Source organism: Sciurus vulgaris (assembly GCF_902686455.1).
Source record: "Sciurus vulgaris genome assembly, chromosome: 13".
NCBI classification, from domain to species: Eukaryota; Metazoa; Chordata; class Mammalia; order Rodentia; family Sciuridae; genus Sciurus; species Sciurus vulgaris.
The window spans coordinates 86417222-86434987 of NC_136474.1; the positions used below are offsets into that span (position 1 = coordinate 86417222).

Here is a 17766-nt window from a genome sequence, read left to right on the forward strand (position 1 = left end):
CTTTGGTTTTGAATAAGTTAGTTTTCTTCCAGAAATGTTCCTCTTTCTCTGTTAGCATATCTTGATAATGTCTGTGCTCTGATTGGTATTCTGGTAGATAATAAAATGGTAATACTCTGCCTGACCCCAGCACCACCACAGGGAAAATAACAATAATAATGACAACTTTGAAAATAGCTGAAAACATATGTTCAGGTCCCATATAATAGAAGTTGCATACAAAAAATGTAGGCTAACAAAAATTTAAACATGAAGAGTTCATCCATGGCAGTAAGCACATGAAGTAAAATAGATCTCTATTCTTTTTTTTTTTTTTTTTTTTAAATCTAGAATAGAGATTTGGGGAAAAAAGTGTGGATCAAATACTATGTTCAGGGTTCTATGAAAAGACCCAACTGGGAAAAGCAAAGAAAATAAAAGCATAATAGTTTAAATATTTAATTTAGTTCAAAGAATTGAGAATGCGACTTTCTTTTTAAAAGCACCTGCCACACTTTTCCGTTTCTTCAATGAATTGCAATTTTACCCTAGATTAATGACACGTGGACAAGTGCCACTCTGGGAGGAGCAGAGCTGATAAATTCCCATCCCTGACAGGGTGTGGATTGAAACTTACCCGGCCAGCTGTCAGCAGCAACTCCGAAGTCAAGAAGGTAAATTCTCACAGTGCCTGGTATGATTTTTAATGATGAACACTGCATTGGAGGGTTGCTTAAAATAATAGAAACCCAACTGAATGATAGGTTATTGTTATTAAGCCTTTTGAAAACAGCAGTTCACGTTATGATGGCTTGAATTTTCTGCAGATGTGGCAATACTCCCTGGAAGATCAATCATCTTTCTCAGCCTCTGACCATCTGGTCAGATAGTTGATATATCTGATTGATTTTTTTTAAACAATGGGAATGTTTGAATAATTGTTTTTGTCTTCACGTCCTTGACAGATTGTATTTAGTGAATTATTTCTGAAATATAAAATGGAATGGTATTTAGAATATCTATATTTTAAACAGTGTGAGTTTAGACACCTCTTTCCTATAAGTTGGAAAACACTTCTGATTGCATCTGTTACAAGTATGTCCTTGTTTTTAGATATGGTTTATTATTTAATTTGTTATAATTTGGTTTGAGTATTTATTCCAGTAGAATAGCATCTACCTGGGTAAAAATGGATTTTCATTCTTGGATTATTAGTGGTTTTGTGGAAATTATAAGCCCAGAAATATTTTTGGAATATAAAGTTTTTCTTCCTATTGCATGTAAGAAAGAACAATTTCAGTTAGAATATACTGGGTTGTTAGAACATCTATCTACTCTAAAATTTTAAGTTTTCACTATAAAAGAAACCGTATTTTAATAAAAGAACTATTTCAAAATTCTAAGCTCTATTCAGCTGCCTGCAGAATGTATAATGTTTGAATAATGTCACTAATATGACATTAGATTTTCTACAACAAAAATGGGCAGATGCTAGCAAAACAATCCTTAAATACTTATAAAATGCTCCTATATGCTGTTGCCATTGCTTTCTTTACTGATGAGATATAAAGATGAATTTAAAAAATTAAGCATTATGTTTTATAAGTAAAGACAGAAATATAAAAAAACAGGTACATTAGAGTATAATAAGGAAAGAAAGAGGAACAAAGTGTAGTGTGGTTATTATATACAGCAGTGGGAGGACAGAGTGGAGAAAAGTCAAAGAAGGTCTCACATGAATATCTAAGCCAGAAAACAACCAACCAACTCAAAGAGATTGTGTGGGGATTCCTTAAAACCCATCAAAATGGGTTGTGGCTGTGGCTCAGTGGTGAGAGCTTTCCCAGCATGCTCTAGGCCCTGGGTTCAAACCCCCGCACGGCAAATCAACGAGCAGATAAACAAACAAAGCATCAAAAAGAAAAAATAAAGGAAAATTGCTACAAATTAAGATAACTAATATTAGGAATTTTTAAAACCAACAACTTTAGATAACACCTTTCAAGGAAGCTTTCCTTTCTTATAAAAATTGGAAGTAGATGGAACTTTAAAATTAAAGTAAAAACACTTGGCTTTCAAAGTTTTGAAGTGATGCAGGGTACCATCAAAAATATTGACAATTTTAAGTAAATAAGAGTACAAATAATTCTGTAACAACAATTGAAAACGAAGAAGCCACAGCCTCTAGGGATAATGTGTGTAAAACAATCCTTAGAAATGAAATGTGTGTATAACATGAAGAATTCATAATAATAAGTAAATGATCATGACTCTAATAGACAATTAAGAAAGGAGTATAATGAGAGACATTTAACAGAGAATTTATAAACAGAAAAGAACACCTGGCCAAATGTTCAAATGTGAGTATCAAAAATATGCAAATTAAAAACTGCTAAAACTTTTGTTTAACTTTTAAATTATCAAAAATCACAGTGACATTACCTGAAGAGCGTGAGACAATGCTGCAGCGGCTTCCTGTGTAAGCTTTGGGTTCAGAGTGTGCAAGTCAACCAATCTTTCAATATTTAACTTAGAAATTCCACGTTGAAGAAGATATCCTGAAGAAATAGGATGAATGAAGATAAAAGCTATATTTATTAAGATGTTTACTGTCAAATTCATAATACGAAAAATGGGAAACTAATAAAAATGACCAACAAGAAGATATTAGTTTAAAAATTTAGATCTAGCGATCTAATTGTGTGAGCGTTAAAAAGATCAACAGGAAGGCAGATTTGAAGTGAAAACAAGTGATCACACGGGCACACACACGTGCATAAGAAATAAGTGTAGGTCTCCTGTGCAGCCAACACCCAGACCAAGACAGGACACACGACCAGCTTCCTGGACGTCTCCTTCCTGCTCAGGCCTGCTGGTGCCCGGGAGGCCCAGCAGAGCAGATTCTGTTCATCTTTTCCCAACTCTGGTACGGGGATGTATTATTGGTAGTTTGAAATTGACCACAGTGACCATATTGGAAATGGCAAGCCCTAGAAATCGTGGTTTTTCTGTTTGCTATTTTTAGGGAGTCGGTTGACTAGTCGCTATCTGTCTGTTCCTATCTGTCGCTTAACACGGTTGCCCCACCCATCCTCAAAGGTAACCACCCTCCTGACTTCTAAAGCAGCAGATGAGTTGGGTCAATTCTTGGACTTTTCCTGCTCTGTTGGATCGTGGATTTCTCAAAGGCAGAAACTGTGTCTCATTCAGTTCATCCTTTTTTACACTGGAACTGACCCAGCGGGAGAATTTTATACATGGTCATTGAAGAATTAGGTTACTGTAAGATTTAGACAGTTTCTAATTAAAAAATGAATCTCCAAGACAATCCATCAGAAGGTGGTTGTTAGATGATGTTTTAATCAAGTTAATAAATGGTCCTTTTCCCCTTGCATTTTAAACTTTGCATGAAGCCAGGAAAGACCTTGCTACTATATGCGTTCACATCCCGTCGTGTAATATTTACTGCAACCTTCGGGCTGTTTCTTCCTTTCAGTCATTTTTTCTATTAACCGTCATTCTCACGCCTCCTTTGGTGGGTCAGGCGGCGTGAGAGCAGCATAGAGACCTATCATGGAAGCTTAGAACCAGTCTGTGGCTTGTAGCCAGGTGACTCTCAGAAAAGGAGACTTGGTGGGGGTGACACCACCATAGTAGCTGCGGCCATCTCAGGAGACTCATGGAAAGTACTTTACAAGTTCTCAGAACTTTCAGGCAGAAACGTGCAGAGTTTGGGGGTGTTCTGTAGCTCACAGAATGAGAAGGAACCCGGATGTTCCAGTAGAGAGCAGGCCCGGTACCGAGAGATCTTAGCTTTTCTCTGACCAGCCGCAGGATGTTGCAAATCACTTCGATACACCTGGCTTCAGTTTTGTGTAGTTTGACAAGGGAGTAGGCTCACGGCAGTCACACCCTTTCTAAGGCATTTGAGACTCAGGTCATTCTGTTCTGTAGGCGCTCATGCCAGAGAGAAACACCCTTCCCCTGTGTGCCAGGGGCACATCCACAGAAGCAGCGAGGGCAAAGTTAAGCTGGAGCTTTAAGGACACTGGTCGGGATCACTCTGTCTTTGCATCCACACTCCTCATTCCTTCACCGCTGCCAGCCTCTGATCTTCCTTTAATAGCAGCGGACAAATACCGAGGGTGGCCTTTACCTTCTCCTCTCTTGATGCTGAAGATTTTTAGCAAATATCAGCCTCAGTCCTGCAACCAAGGTTTTAAAAATATTAGACTTCCTCTCCTATAAAGTTTTATGACTAAACCAAAGCCTGTGGCATCCCCTCCCGCAAGGCTGTCTTTCATGTATCTGTTTTCTTTACTTCCTTAGTAGACCTTTGGCTACTAAGTGGGCAATGTAAACCACGCTGCACAGAAAATATGTTGGATGTGAAGTATTTTCCCATAAATGCAAAGGTGACTTTCCAGGGTAAGAGGCAAACTGAATTGCCAGACACGCCCAGGATGCAGGATACCTGAAAAACACCCATCTCTTAGGGCAGATGGCTCCTGAGAAAGCTCTAATGACCTAGAATTACCTACAAATTGTTTTAAATTACAAAGCATATCTCAAATCTAGCCTCCCAGGTGCAAAATGGGAAATACGAAGCAAGTACAAATTTGGCAGGAAAGATTGAAGGATAAAAACAGAGGAAACTGAACAAGGAGGGAAAATGTGAGCAGATGGTAGGTGTGGGACCAGCTTATCCTGAGTTGAGGGCAGGTCTTGTAGAAATAGTGGGTATAATAGGAGGAGTAAAGAGTTTGGGATTAAGTGGGTATGTGATTTGAGTCCTCAGTTTTCTCATCTTGTAAAAGGGGAGCTGTACTATCCATCTTGCAGAATTATAGGATTAAAGCTAATGTACCTAAAATAGTCAGTTCGTATCAGGTACCATTTTTTAAAAAAATTGTCTAAGATTATCTTTTTGAATTAGATTTCATTGGCTACAAGAATATATATTACACTGGGAAAATGTTAAGGCCAAAGAGCTCCATTCAGCTCCATGTAGGAACTTATTTCATGCTTACTGCGGTTCATGGAGCACATGTCTGATGATAAAACCACAATAAAGGGGCTTACATTTATGTCTTGGAAATACACACCATGTGTAAGCAGAGACCAAAGAAAAGACATTTACTTTGTGAGTTACAGGTTCAAGGAGAGATCTTCATGGATTTTTTGCTACATCTAGAGTAGCTTGGGGGCAGGGATCAGAAATCTATTCTCAGGAGAGTCACCTCTCTTGCTGTGGTTCACAATCTCTGAAGATCTGCTTCCTCTTGACAATATGAATGACTGGCTAAAGTGCCTCAAGTGCTGGAGGCAGCATATGCAATGAGTCAGTGGAGGCCAGAATGCTGACGAGGCTTGTGACCCAGGACTGTTTGCTGGGCAAATCCACAGGCATGGACCACTGAGGGCAGAAGGCAAAAGACTCAGGCAGACCAGGCACAGCTTCTGGAGGGGGAGGAGTTAGCATGAGGTTTTCTTGGCTGCTGACTTGATCATGGGGAATGGCAGCCTTTGACCTTACTGTACCTGAATCAAGGAGGTTCCCCAGGAAGTGAGTAGAATTGCTGTGTCCCCAAAAGATCTGTTTAAGTCCTAACCTCTGCAACTGTGAATGTAGCCTTATTTAAAATAGGGTCATGGAGGATCAAGTTAAATGAGGTCATTCTGGTTTAGGCCTCTACTTCAATGACTGGTGTCTATAAAGGAGAAATTTGGGCACACACTCACACTCACACACACACACGGACCATGTAGTTATGGGTATCGTGTGCAAATGGAGGCAGAGATTAGAGTTATGTGTCTATAAGCCAAGAAACATCAAGATTGTTGGTGGCTGCCAGAAGCTGGAAGAAAAGACCCTGAGAGTCTCCAGAAAGAGCTGACTCTGAGAAGGCCTTGAGTTTGGACATCTGTCTGCCAGAACTGTAGGAGAATAAATTCCTGCTGTTTAACAGTTTGTGGTAATTTGCTATGGTAGCTTTAGGAAACTAATTCACACCACTAAACAAAATAGATCTCTGTATGAAGGTGCTATCAACACCAATGTTTGTATATAAGGATGATGACCTTGACCTTAGTTTTCTAGTTCTTACTAATACATTGAATAGTTGTGTATGATTTTATCTTGAGTATTAAAAATAGGAATGATTTGCTTGTCTATTTGCCTATTTTTTCCAATCACCATTTTCTTTCTCTTTGTTTCTCTTCTGTTTCAGACATCAGTTTTACCATGGACTCTCTAGTTGCAGCAAATACCAAATTTTGCATTGATCTTTTCCAAGAGATAAGCAAAGATGAGGGTCACAGAAATATCTTTTTCTGTCCTCTGAGCCTCTCGGCTGCCCTTGGCATGGTCCACCTGGGTGCTAGAAATGACAGTGCACGTCAGATCGATGAGGTACGTATCCATGAAGGCGCTGTGTAAGGCCCTGGAGTCTGGGTGCACATTCAAAGTCAGATGCGAATCCCACGCTAGGCTGCTTACTGCCTTCTCTTCAATTCTATCATTCTTCAAGGTTCCAGCTACCATCTCCATGGAGCTTCCCCAGCCTCCCTGCTCAGATAGCTTTTCCCACTCATCATCTTTGTCGCTATCTGTCTACAAGTCTTTCTCTCTATAATTATTGGTAACCATATTGCTGGTGATTTTTAATTTGTGTGCTTTCACTCTCGCTTATTCCTTTAAGTATTTATGAAGCACCAGGTATTTGTCTAGGGGCCTGAGATCGCAGTGTCCTTCTTGACCCTTCTCTCTCACTTCATACCACGTTGGTCAGAAGATCCTGTTGACTTTGCTTTCCAAATATATCCAGAATCCATATGCTACTCACCATCTCCCCAAGGCCTGGACCTCGCCATCTCTTCTAACCTGGCACTGTGGACAGTCTCCTGAAGCTGTTCCTGTCGCCCAAATCTTCTCAACACAGCAGGTTGAGAGAGCCTTTTAAACCTTAAATGTAGTCCTAGAGGGAAGGGAGCATTCAGTTCCTTCCTCTGCCTTCCACCCCAGGATCCTTCCTGTGAATGATTGTTGATCATTTTGTTTGACTGCATAGTCTCTGTTATTTGTCATGTTATAAAAGTGTTCCCGAGGCCCTTCAGGCTTCCTCTGGTTCGGGTTGTCTGAAATACCTTCTCCCCTCATCACGCAGGTATTACACTTCAATGAGCTTTCCCAGAATGAAAGCAAAGAACCTGACCCCTGTTTGAAAAGTAAAAAGGCCGTGGAGGTTGACAGTTCTCCGGAAGGGCAGGAAGCATCGACCCAGCCTCTGGATGCGCAGGTGAGCTGCAGCCCTGAGCTCCCGCCCTCCTCTTCCCAGACGGCTCCTTCTGGTCTGTAACTGGTGAGGGTTGCTCATCCCCAGACATTAGGTCCTGGCTGCCACTAACAGCAATAACCTCATGTGACCTATGATTCCTTCCTAATTACGCTTTTTATACATCCTTGGCTCTGAGTTAGCTTCCTAATGAGTATCTTCCGTTCATGATTAAAAGCAACCCACTTAGCTCAGAGCCCCATTACTCACCTGCCTCTGCACCACGGGCCCCCAGGATGGAGTTTGGTTGAAGGTGAAGGGGAACCAGGGGTCGGGGTGCTGTGGAATCTGCCTCCCTCCATCTCTGTGGCTCTGTTTGTGCTGAGAGCTGCCCTGACTCACAACGCTGTCACGGCTCAGCCCAGGGACAGGAAGGATGTTCTCCAGGCTCTCCCTACCTCAGAAATTTGGGAGGTGGAAGACGATTGGGTTTCTTGTGTCCTTTTAAATACAGAGAAAGCCAGGGTGCCCCTGTGCACTGCTGAGTCCTAGACACACTTTTCCTGGGCGATCTTGACTCCACTTGGGAGCCATGATTTCCCAGGGGCTCCCTCCCCCTCCATTCTCTCTTCTTCCCAGCCGCCCCCTGCCTGGTAATGCAGAGGACACCAGGCAACTCTGAGAATACCTGTCCTTTTGTGGTGTTTCACTCTTCTGATCCTCATGTTTAAGGTCAAGTTTTATTTCTTCTTTTGTCAGGCCAAGTCCTCCAGCCACGAGAATGAACTGCTCAGCTGCTACTTCGGAAAGCTTCTCTCCAAGATCGGCAGGATCAAAGCTCACTACACCCTGAGTATGGCCAACAGACTCTATGAAGACCAGGAATTCCCAATCTGCCCGGTGAGTTGAGTGTGACCCGTGACAAAAGCAATCACAGAGTGTGCTACTTAAAAAGCTGGACAGTCACCTGCCACCAGGCACACAGACCTCTTTCATGGGAGGATGCTCTCTGGACTGGTGTCCAGGACCCATCCCCTCCTGCCCCACACCCACCTCTCAACTCAAGTTTATGAGGTTTGTTGTAAGTGTGCAGAGTGGGTCATGTGAGCAGTAGCCTTCGGAACGTGTGTGGGTTTGGTAATGACATTCTAGTGACATCTTCCCCAATTGCGGTGCCTGGTAGATTTGGGCTGCCCTCAAGGCACTTCTCTAAAGTCCCCTTTGGCGCCATGACAGGTGGCCCCAGTGGAAGTGAGCTTCCTGTGTGGCAGAAGGGAGGTCTGGGAGCCAGAGCTGCAGGTCTTGTCCCTGTGACTAAGCAGATTTTACCTGGTGTAGAATGTATCTCCACTTGGGCGCTAGTTACCCTCAAGTCTCCAGGAGGAGCCACATACTAAGGAATAAACACGAGGGAGTGACCAGTGGCATATACGTGTCACAGCTGTTTAGAGTTGGGCTGGTGGGCGAAGGGGAGGGCCTGCTTCTGACCAAAATAAGTGTGTTTTCGTACAGTGGGAATGACTGTAAAAACACAAACAAACAAATTTTGGGGATTTAAATTCACATATCATACTATTCATCTATTAAAACTATACAAATCAATGGTTTTGGTATATTACATTATTCATTTAAAATTATGGTAAAAAATACATATAGCACGAAATTTGCCATTTTAACCATTTTTAAGCCTACCATTCACTGGCATTAGTTACATTCACAGTGTCAGGCAGCCATTACCCTATAGACTTTGGAAACTTTTTTATTAAATCAAATGAAAACCCTGTAAGCATTAAGCATGGCTTTAATTCTTAAAACCAGCAGTATTTAACAGCTAAGTCTCTCAAGACTGAAGGCTTGCTTTCCCAGCGTTAGGTGATCAGGACTTCCTTCCCCTCAGCTTCTCAGGACTGCCTTGCTCTTAACTCCAGCATCTCTACATGATCTTGTTGTGCACTTTCCCCTTTATTCCCATTGAACAGGAGTACTTAGAAGGTGTGATTCAATTTTACCATACGACCATTGAAAGTGTTGATTTCCAGAAAGACACTGAAAAGTCCAGACAAAAGATTAACTTCTGGGTTGAATCTCAATGCCAAGGTAAGGAAGACCAAACACAGGGTGGCTGCTATTCCTTTCCATATCTGGGAAAACCCATCAACAAGTCCCACTTTCAGATCGTCAATCTTTTGGGGCCAGAGGCTCATATACATGGACTATGTTCAAAACTTGTTTGGGACAAGCATCAAACTTTTCAAATACTTGGATATTTTGGTTACTTATTATTGCTCTTTTGCATGAACATAAATAAAGATGAAATGCCTGTCAACCACGCCCAATGCTGGCAGGAGGTTAACTCTTTCCATGAATTTTAAAGTTTTAGTAAGACGTTAAGATTATGAAGTGATCCCAGTTACTTAGACGGACATGGAAATAAAACTCTTATTCTTATCAACTTTTCACTATGTGTAAAAATGTTTCCTGGGTGAAGGAGAATGTAGAGTCAGTGGCCAGTGGTGACATTTGGAGGTCAACCCCAATGGGAAGCTCTTCTATTATAGAACTCCTCTTCCTGTCCTGCGCCCAGCAAAATGGAGGTCTCTAAGTGGAAGAGAGGTCTGTAGGGATGTGGAGCTCCTAAACTGGTCGTCCCTTCCAGTCATGTTTAAAATATAGTCTTGTGCCCTGACTTCCTCACTTGCCAACCCACTCATCAAGCACACTTTCCTGGCCACCATGCACTTGGAGTGTCCATCATGGACACTTGTCTTTACTACCTCTTGCTTTTTTAACTGTCCTCCTTACAACTTTTCTTAAAGTAACTCAGGAACATGGCTATTTCAAAAAGCACATGAAGGGTGCTTTGGAATAATATTATTCTTTGTGAAATGCTAATGCTTTGCTTGAGTAGGAGAATTTTCATGCCTGAGATATTCGCATTGAAAACAAAACAAACTGCAACTAAGAAGGGAGCTAAATTAGACACGGTCATGGTGTTGATGATTATGCTGGTTCTCAGTGGCCCGGGGCTATAGAATGACAGAGTAAGAATAAGAAGGTTTCTTACTTCCTTAAAATTTCTTGATTCTCTAAAATGACATTTCTTTAGTAGTATAACCATAGTCTCATATTCTGAATTGCTTCTCCTACAGACTCTCTTTTTTTGTTATTGTTGTTTTGATGCTTCTAATGCCTTCTTATGGGGTTTCCCTTTGCTGGTATGTATGGACCACTAGCACGTTTGCAATCATACCAGCGTTCTCAGCTCTGAATGTTCATTTCCCATAGAATCACACCCATCTTCCCAGTAAAATATCCATTGAGTTAGGAGTTCCTCTGTTAAATTAAAATTATTTAGGACTCCATTTCTTGAACTTACAATATCATATAACAAAAATAATATGGCAGATTTAAAAATATTCTTTGAGCTATTGTGAATTTCAAAGTTACAGCAATGGTTGTGGTGCCTAATATTTTCTTGCAATTAATACACAAGTTTGCATTGACTTAATAAGGACCCACCCAAGCACAGAAGGTTTCAGAGTTTTTTGTTTCACGTGATGAACTAAGAATAAAAATGAGTGAGAAAGTGTTTAAGGCAGGGGAGTGTTTTTAAAAGATGACTGTGATCGTGGAATGGAGAACAAATCAGAAGTGGACAGAAGGAGATGTGAATACAGATGGTCGGGTCGGGGCACCAAGGCAGAAGAGCTGGTGGCCGGGACGAGTGGTGGTAGAGGAGGCGGTGAGAGGAAGATGGAGTGGAGAAGTATTACGAGGTGGATCAGAAGGATTTTTATCAACCACTTAGGCAGGTGAAGGACTGTTTGATAAGTGCTGGAGTCATCAAGAAAGACTCGTAATGCTCTGAACATTTTAATATACCCAAATAAAGAAGTTGCCTATCTGCCTCCCCATTCATGTCTCCTATGACATGTATCAAATATTTTAATGTGCAAGTGTGCAAACAAATGAAGGGTTTTCCTATGGGGGAATCTGTCCTATCCATGATCTAGCGTTTTGTTTGTTTGTTTGTTTGTTTACCTTGTTTCTAGGGCACTGTGGCATACATCTATAATACCAGTCACTGGGGGGCAGGAAGTTAAGTTTAAGGTCAGCCTCAGCAACTCAGCGAGAGTCTGTCTCAAAATAAAAACTAAAAAGAACTGAAGATGTACCTCAGTGATAAAGCACCCCTGGATTAAATACTCAATACACCCCAAAATGATAAGATATTCATGAACAAAGTTTATGTCCTTAGGCTTGAGGTCTTATTTATTATAGTCATTACTATTTAAAGATTACTTTCATTAATAATGTGTATGTTCACGGGGTTGATTTAGCTATTCCATAATGTCTACAAATTTAAAAATGTTACATGGTACATGATAAACATACACAATTATTAGTCACCAATTAAAAAAATAAGATTTTCTCTTTGGGTAGTTTTGGGTGCATAGCCGTGCTGACAAAGGAGTAGTCAATGCTAAATGACTGCATTAATTTTATCTTGGGAAAAATTAATCTAATACTGATTAACTATCAAAAAAAAAAAAATGGAGATCAGCCTCTTCATTGTGAACTTGCTTCTGGATTCAGTCAGCAATCTTTTTTCCCCATTTCTTGGTTTCCTTCTGGTCTTGTCCCTCCACTCCATTTCTCCCTAGATTTATCCCCCATGAGCCTCAGGTCAGAGACTCAAACCACCCCTGGGGAAGCGTCTATGGTTTTGTTGTCAGTTTTTGGGAAAGAAGGCTGGAGACCAGCCCTGTGTTACTCCAGGTGTGGCTTAGAGAGGACTCCCTTCTTCCAGTGCACCAAGGTTGCAAAGTCCAATGAACTCATCCCCTCAGGCTAAGAGTTAGTAGCCTACAGGGCCGAGGTAAGCTTCTGGACACAGACCAAGGCATTTTTTGTTTGCCCATGTGGGGTTGAGAAAATTGTTCATGTACTAAAAAAGTTTGGAGTACCCGCCTTCACAGAAAGAAGATGACCCTGGGCATCTGCACACATTCCTAGTGACTGACAGCCTGGGAACAAGGGTGGATTATTTCAGCTCTCTTTGTTACCTGGTGCAATGCTGTCTGCTCCTCTCTTCCATTAGCAGGCTTTTGCTTCCTGTCTCCTGTCTTCCTCCTGCTGACCCAGGCCCAGCTTACCTCTGGTCTTTTCTCAGAGAACATTTTCAAATTCTATAATTATTTGTCCTTCCTGCTTCCACATGCCACAGAATTCCCATTTCTTCAAGGCTCTTCTCAGTGGGTCAAGGGAAAAGTAGTTCACTAAAGAAATCCTTATTGAAGTGTGAATATCTTGTTTCTCCTTAGTCAGTGTCTCTCCCAGAGAATGTTAAGTAGAGACAATGCCAACATAATGTATTATTTTGGAATATAAGTCCAGAGCTTCTCGAGGTAGAAGGGTCTTCCCTTCTCAAACCGCAGCCTGTATTTGAGTAACTGGTAATTTGGTACGTCAGGGTGCAAAAGGGGACTGTGGCCTGACAGTGTGGGGCTTCCCCAGTCACACCCAGTGCTGTGTGTTGTGGGGCAAGAGGTGGAAGGCATCAGGGCTGAGCCTAGCCAGCTTTGCTTCTTCTTGGTTGTTGGGAATCACCTCTCACTGGCCACAATCTATTGTTCTATAAAGAAGAGATAACTGTACCTGCCTCTTGTGGCTTATGTGGTGTGAACTGAAAGAAGGCATGTGAAAGTCCCTACAAAAGTGGTCTTTTATCAGGGGCATGTACATTTTTATGTGTATTTGTTTAAATGTAACCACGTGTACTACTCCATGACAAGTGCTTGAAACAGGCAGTTAATACCATAGCTATTTTCTTGAGGAGACTCTGAGGTAGTCAGGTGGTTGGATCTCTAATTTGAAAGATAAACCATGGTATGAGCTACCTGATGACCAGTCCATTAAAAGTGGAATGGAGAATCGGAGGGGAGTCCCACAGTTCCGGTGTCTGAGTGGATCCTCCTTCAGGGTGCAGTGGGGGTTCCTCTCCTTTACCTCCACTGTTTCTCCGCCCACAACACCCTCACTTCCTGAATGAGACACTCTAACTCTGGGGATGTTAAGATGCATTAAAAAATCCTCGTCTCAGTGAAGACTGATGACGTCATTCACACTCAGGATATTCTCTGGCACAACTCCTTTAGGTAAAATCAAGGAGCTATTCAGCAAGGACACCGTCAGTGATGCGACCGTGCTGGTGCTGGTGAACGCTGTGTACTTCAAGGCCAAATGGGAGAAACATTTTGACTGTGAAAACACGGTTGACGCTCCTTTCTCTCTGAGTGAGGTACTGTGTGAGAGCCCATGGTTTTTTAGATATTCCACTCGTGATTTCCTCTGACCATGATTTGCAGGATGTGGACTCAGTCCAAGGCTTAGGTCTCTGAGTTGTGGCTTACATTTACCATACATTTAGGGCTTAGCAAAAGTCAGTACCTGATGTTCCTTGAGCATTCTTGTGTCAGGCGCTGTGCTGTCTACTTTCTGTTCACTGTTTCATTTGTTCTCCAAAATAACATTGTGAAATGGATGTAATTATTACAACGTAGGATTTGAGGGGAAAATTCAAAGGCTAAGTTACTTGGTCATGCATTAGGAGTCGCTTCTGTGTTTTGTCCCCAAACCCAGGTTCAAAGTCACTAGGTTTGGAATAGGCAGCCAGCCACTGGTTAGCTGGTTCACTTTGTCACTGGGGACAATTTTTTTCCTCCTGTATGTCCTAGATTGCTGACTTAGCCACCTCAAGGATATTGTGAGGTTAGGGTGCCTCTGGAGGAAGGGGGTGTTACTTAATATGTGGGTGATTACCATTTAGCCATGGCTCCGCTGGGTGCCGTGGAGAGCTGGTCCAGGTCAGAGGGGACTGGTGGCATGAGGCCAAGGGGCCGGGGCAGAGCAGGCATAGGGGATGGAGAGCTTGCTGGGCTTGCGCTGGCTGACTAGGCTGTGGGAGGTGTTTGGATGGGAAGTTCACCAACGAGTAATCTTGAGAACTGATTAAAAGCACAGGAAGACAGTGTTGGCAGAGGTAAGGACTGAGCGATCAGTGGGCAGAGGCTCTCTGAGGAGGGTTGCTGCCGGGGCTCAGGACTTCTGGTGCAGACCCTTCTCATCTTAAAGAAGCCCTGTTTCAGGAAGTTGGGGCCACGGGGTTTGTGAGCTCACCATGCCCAGCCATGACTTCCTGCCTTGTCACCTGCAGAATGAAAAGAGGACCGTAAAGATGATGAGGCAACGGGGCACGTTTAGAATTGGCTTCATCGAGGAGCTGCAGGCCCAGGTCCTGGAGATGAGGTACACCATGGGCAAGCTCAGCATGTTCGTCCTGCTGCCGCCTTGTTCTGCAGACAACGTGAAGGGGCTGCAAGAGGTGAGTCTTCATTCCAGAGTTCAGCTGTGGATCCGCGGAGAGCAGCACCTCTGTCCTCCACCATATCGAGAAAGGATGGTATCTTAGCCATCAGAGACACCGAAGGCCACACTGGAATTTGAATTAGATTAGATACCTTTTCTGTTTTCTTTAAGCCAAAAGAATGTGTGCCAAAAATATTGGAATAGAAGTTTCATCTCTTAATTCATAGCCTTCTGCAGTCATTTCTGGGACCAAGGGGTCTGAGTGCCGAGTGACTTAAGAATTGTCACAAATGAAATAGTTTTTCCTTTTCCCTAAGTGTGCTGACTTCTGGGCTCTTCCTCGGACTACCTTGCTATAGTTCAACTAAAAACGCCCTAATTGCATTCTGTTTTTAGATGCAAACACTTTGACCAAAGTAGAGACACTGATACTCTAAGGAAGGAATTAATGAAGGCTGGGGAGGCTCAGTAACATTTTATCCCAGGGACAAAAACATAGATTGAGGGAAAAAGCAAGAGAGAAATGCCAGTATAGTAATTACAAAAGCAGTAACAACAATTATTCAAAATTTACTGTGTGCCAGCACTTGGTTAAATATGTTTTTTTGTTTAATCCTTGAGAGACCATAAAAGTATTATCTCTGTTTTATAGAGGAGGAAATTTAACTTTGGCATGTTAGGGCTTGCTCAGAGTCACCCAGCTGAGCTTTGCTGGTCTTTGAACATGAGTCTGTCAAGCACCAAAGCACACTGGAACCCAAATTGTCCTGTAACTTCTAGAGAGGAAAGAGATTTTCTTGGAGGAGTTTTAAATGAAATCAGACCATTTTGAGGGTTAGAGAAAGACCTTGAAGTTTGTAGGTAACTGACTGTCAAGATGGACTTGGGCACTTGGAAGTAATTGGGGTATCGTTTGCAGGTTTACAATCTGATCCTAAATGTTATTTTCTTCCTCTTGTAGCTGGAAAGGAAAATGAGCTATGAAAACATCATGGCCTGGACTAACTCAGAGAACATGTCAGAAGAAAAGGTCGCCGTCTCCTTCCCCCAGCTCACCCTGGAGGACAGCTATGACCTCAACTCCATCCTCCAAGGCATGGGCATCACGGATATCTTCGATGAGACGAAGGCCGACCTCTCGGGCATCTCTCCCAGCCCCAGTCTGTACCTGTCCAAGATCATCCACAAGACCTTCGTGGAGGTGGATGAGAACGGCACTCAGGCCGCAGCAGCCAGCGGGGCTGTGGGCATGGAGAAGTCACTGCCGACTTGGGTGGAGTTCAACGCCAACCGGCCTTTCCTCTTTTTCATCAGACACAACAAAACCCAGACCATTCTTTTCTGTGGCAGGGTCTGCTGTCCTTGAAGGGACACACGGTCCAGTACTTGGGTGTGGGAGGAAAATCGCAGTGGTCTTCCCCTGTGTGATGTGGGCACTGGTGTGTCTGCTGATATCTAGAGCCGATGGCATCCTGTCACAGTCTCTGGCTGCCTGCCCCCAGCCATCGGCCGGGGTTTGTCCTGATCTTTGCTCACCCTGAAGGTGATTTTCATCTGTCTGTTCCTAATGAAGGGCCCTTGCTGCCTCCCTCCCCCTTATACCCTAAACTTTCAAGCATATAAATTCACCCTCTGTGACCTGGTCAACAGTTTCGAATGGTATTAATTTTATTTAAGACACCCACCTCCTTATGAAGGAATCCTGAAAACTCACTGACAGCGTACCTTTGAGAGCTGGAAAACTCGGAAGCCACTTCAACACGGGTAGCAAGAGAAAAGGTTGGACTGGAATGTGTTTGGGAAACTCAGCTCTGTAGGGCGGTTATGGTCATGGCTGTCACTGGGCAAGAGGCCTTGCCTCTTCCTCTTCTTCTGCTGCATGGAAGATATCCTGTGAGGTCTTTTTAATTGGGAAAGAGTAGTCCAGGGGTGTATTTAAACGATAGCTCAAGAATGCATGAATCCCCAACCAGCACTCATTTTGCATAGAGCAGGAGAATATTTCTATTATGAATTCGACACTGATTCGGGAAAGTGATAAGAGGATTTGACAGTTTGGACTCAGTTTTCCTTATCGAATCCTCTAGAGTATCATCAAGCACTCCCCCTCTGTCTCTTTGTCATGCCCTTCCTAGAAAATTCCCATCTGTAGTTAATTGCTGCCAAATATCCGGCATGTTCTAGTAGATGGCTGAGCTCCCTACTTCCTGCCCTCCGGCAGCATGGACCTAGGGGTCTGTGCCTGGCAATGAGGTGGGAGCCGTTCTGTGTCTGGACATCAAGCACATGGAGTCCTCTCCAGGATGGCTGCTGGCTACATATGGAGCTCTAGGCCCCTGGAAATATGACACCTGAGTGTTCAGACCCTGGGCTTTCCAGCTTGGTTCTCTTACAGAGCACTCTGAGTTCGTGACCTCCCTGAGGGAAAGCCCCTGAATGACCACTCCCATGTCCAGCTCTAGGATTTGCCAGTCTCCTTTCTGCTCTGGGTTGTGGTCCAGTTCACTGCCATGCCTGTGGCTCTCCTGTTCCAGGCTGCCTTTGTGCTGGTTAAGGGTGGCTGTAGCAGTTAACTCAGGCGTAAGAAGGTCATCTCTACCTGACCTGATGCTGGCCTCCTCCCCACCTCTCATGATGCCTTTGTGCTGTGAGAGATAAACTCCATGCTTTCCTACAGCCTTCTCATTGTGAAAGTTTATTGATGGAGTAATACATCTGCCACTGGTAATGTGAGGCAGTGGGGAACTTGGGTCTCTCTGCTTTCTTGTACTAGCAAGATTGACCTTCCAATATGGCCAGAGGCAGAGCACCCAGGTCAGTAGGCTGCTGTGATTGCTAGAAAACCCCCCAGATGATGAAAATCACGTGGAGAGCGAGCACCTCTGCTTTTCACTCAAGGTTCCCTCCATCCAGCACTAACTGGTGGAACAAATGAGGTAATGAAGACACAAAAACAATTGCTTCTTTATTGCTGACTCTAACTATTCTGGTAAGAGAACCCTGGAGGGATAGGCCCCCAGACCCTCTCTCTGATGCTGGGTAAACAGACTAGAGTCCCTAGTAAACAGACTGTGTTCTCTTTTATCTTGACCCAAGTCCTCCTTATGATTTCCTCCACTGTTTAATAAATATTCTCCCCTCAAGC

At 43.1% G+C, this 17766-nt stretch overlaps 1 protein-coding gene across 1 annotated transcript; it reads left to right on the top strand.

Moving 5' to 3' along the window:
* Nucleotides 1-531: 531 nt before the first annotated feature.
* Nucleotides 532-16543, top strand: SERPINB12 (serpin family B member 12). Its single transcript, XM_079109388.1, has 8 exons — nt 532-653; nt 6210-6391; nt 7146-7277; nt 8013-8153; nt 9233-9350; nt 13412-13554; nt 14470-14637; nt 15583-16543. Exons 2-8 carry the CDS (start codon nt 6224-6226, stop codon nt 15985-15987), a joined length of 1275 nt encoding a protein of 424 aa, XP_078965514.1. The 5' UTR covers nt 532-653; nt 6210-6223; the 3' UTR covers nt 15988-16543.
* Nucleotides 16544-17766: the final 1223 nt, after the last annotated feature.

Coding starts and splice junctions, on each gene's coding strand:
- SERPINB12 (XM_079109388.1), top strand. CDS start 6,224: ATGGACTCTCTAGTTGCAGCAAATACCAAATTTTGCATTGATCTTTTC. Junction 6,392..7,145: donor GTGCACGTCAGATCGATGAG/GTACGTATCCAT, acceptor CTCATCACGCAG/GTATTACACTTCAATGAGCT. Junction 13,555..14,469: donor CTCCTTTCTCTCTGAGTGAG/GTACTGTGTGAG, acceptor TGTCACCTGCAG/AATGAAAAGAGGACCGTAAA.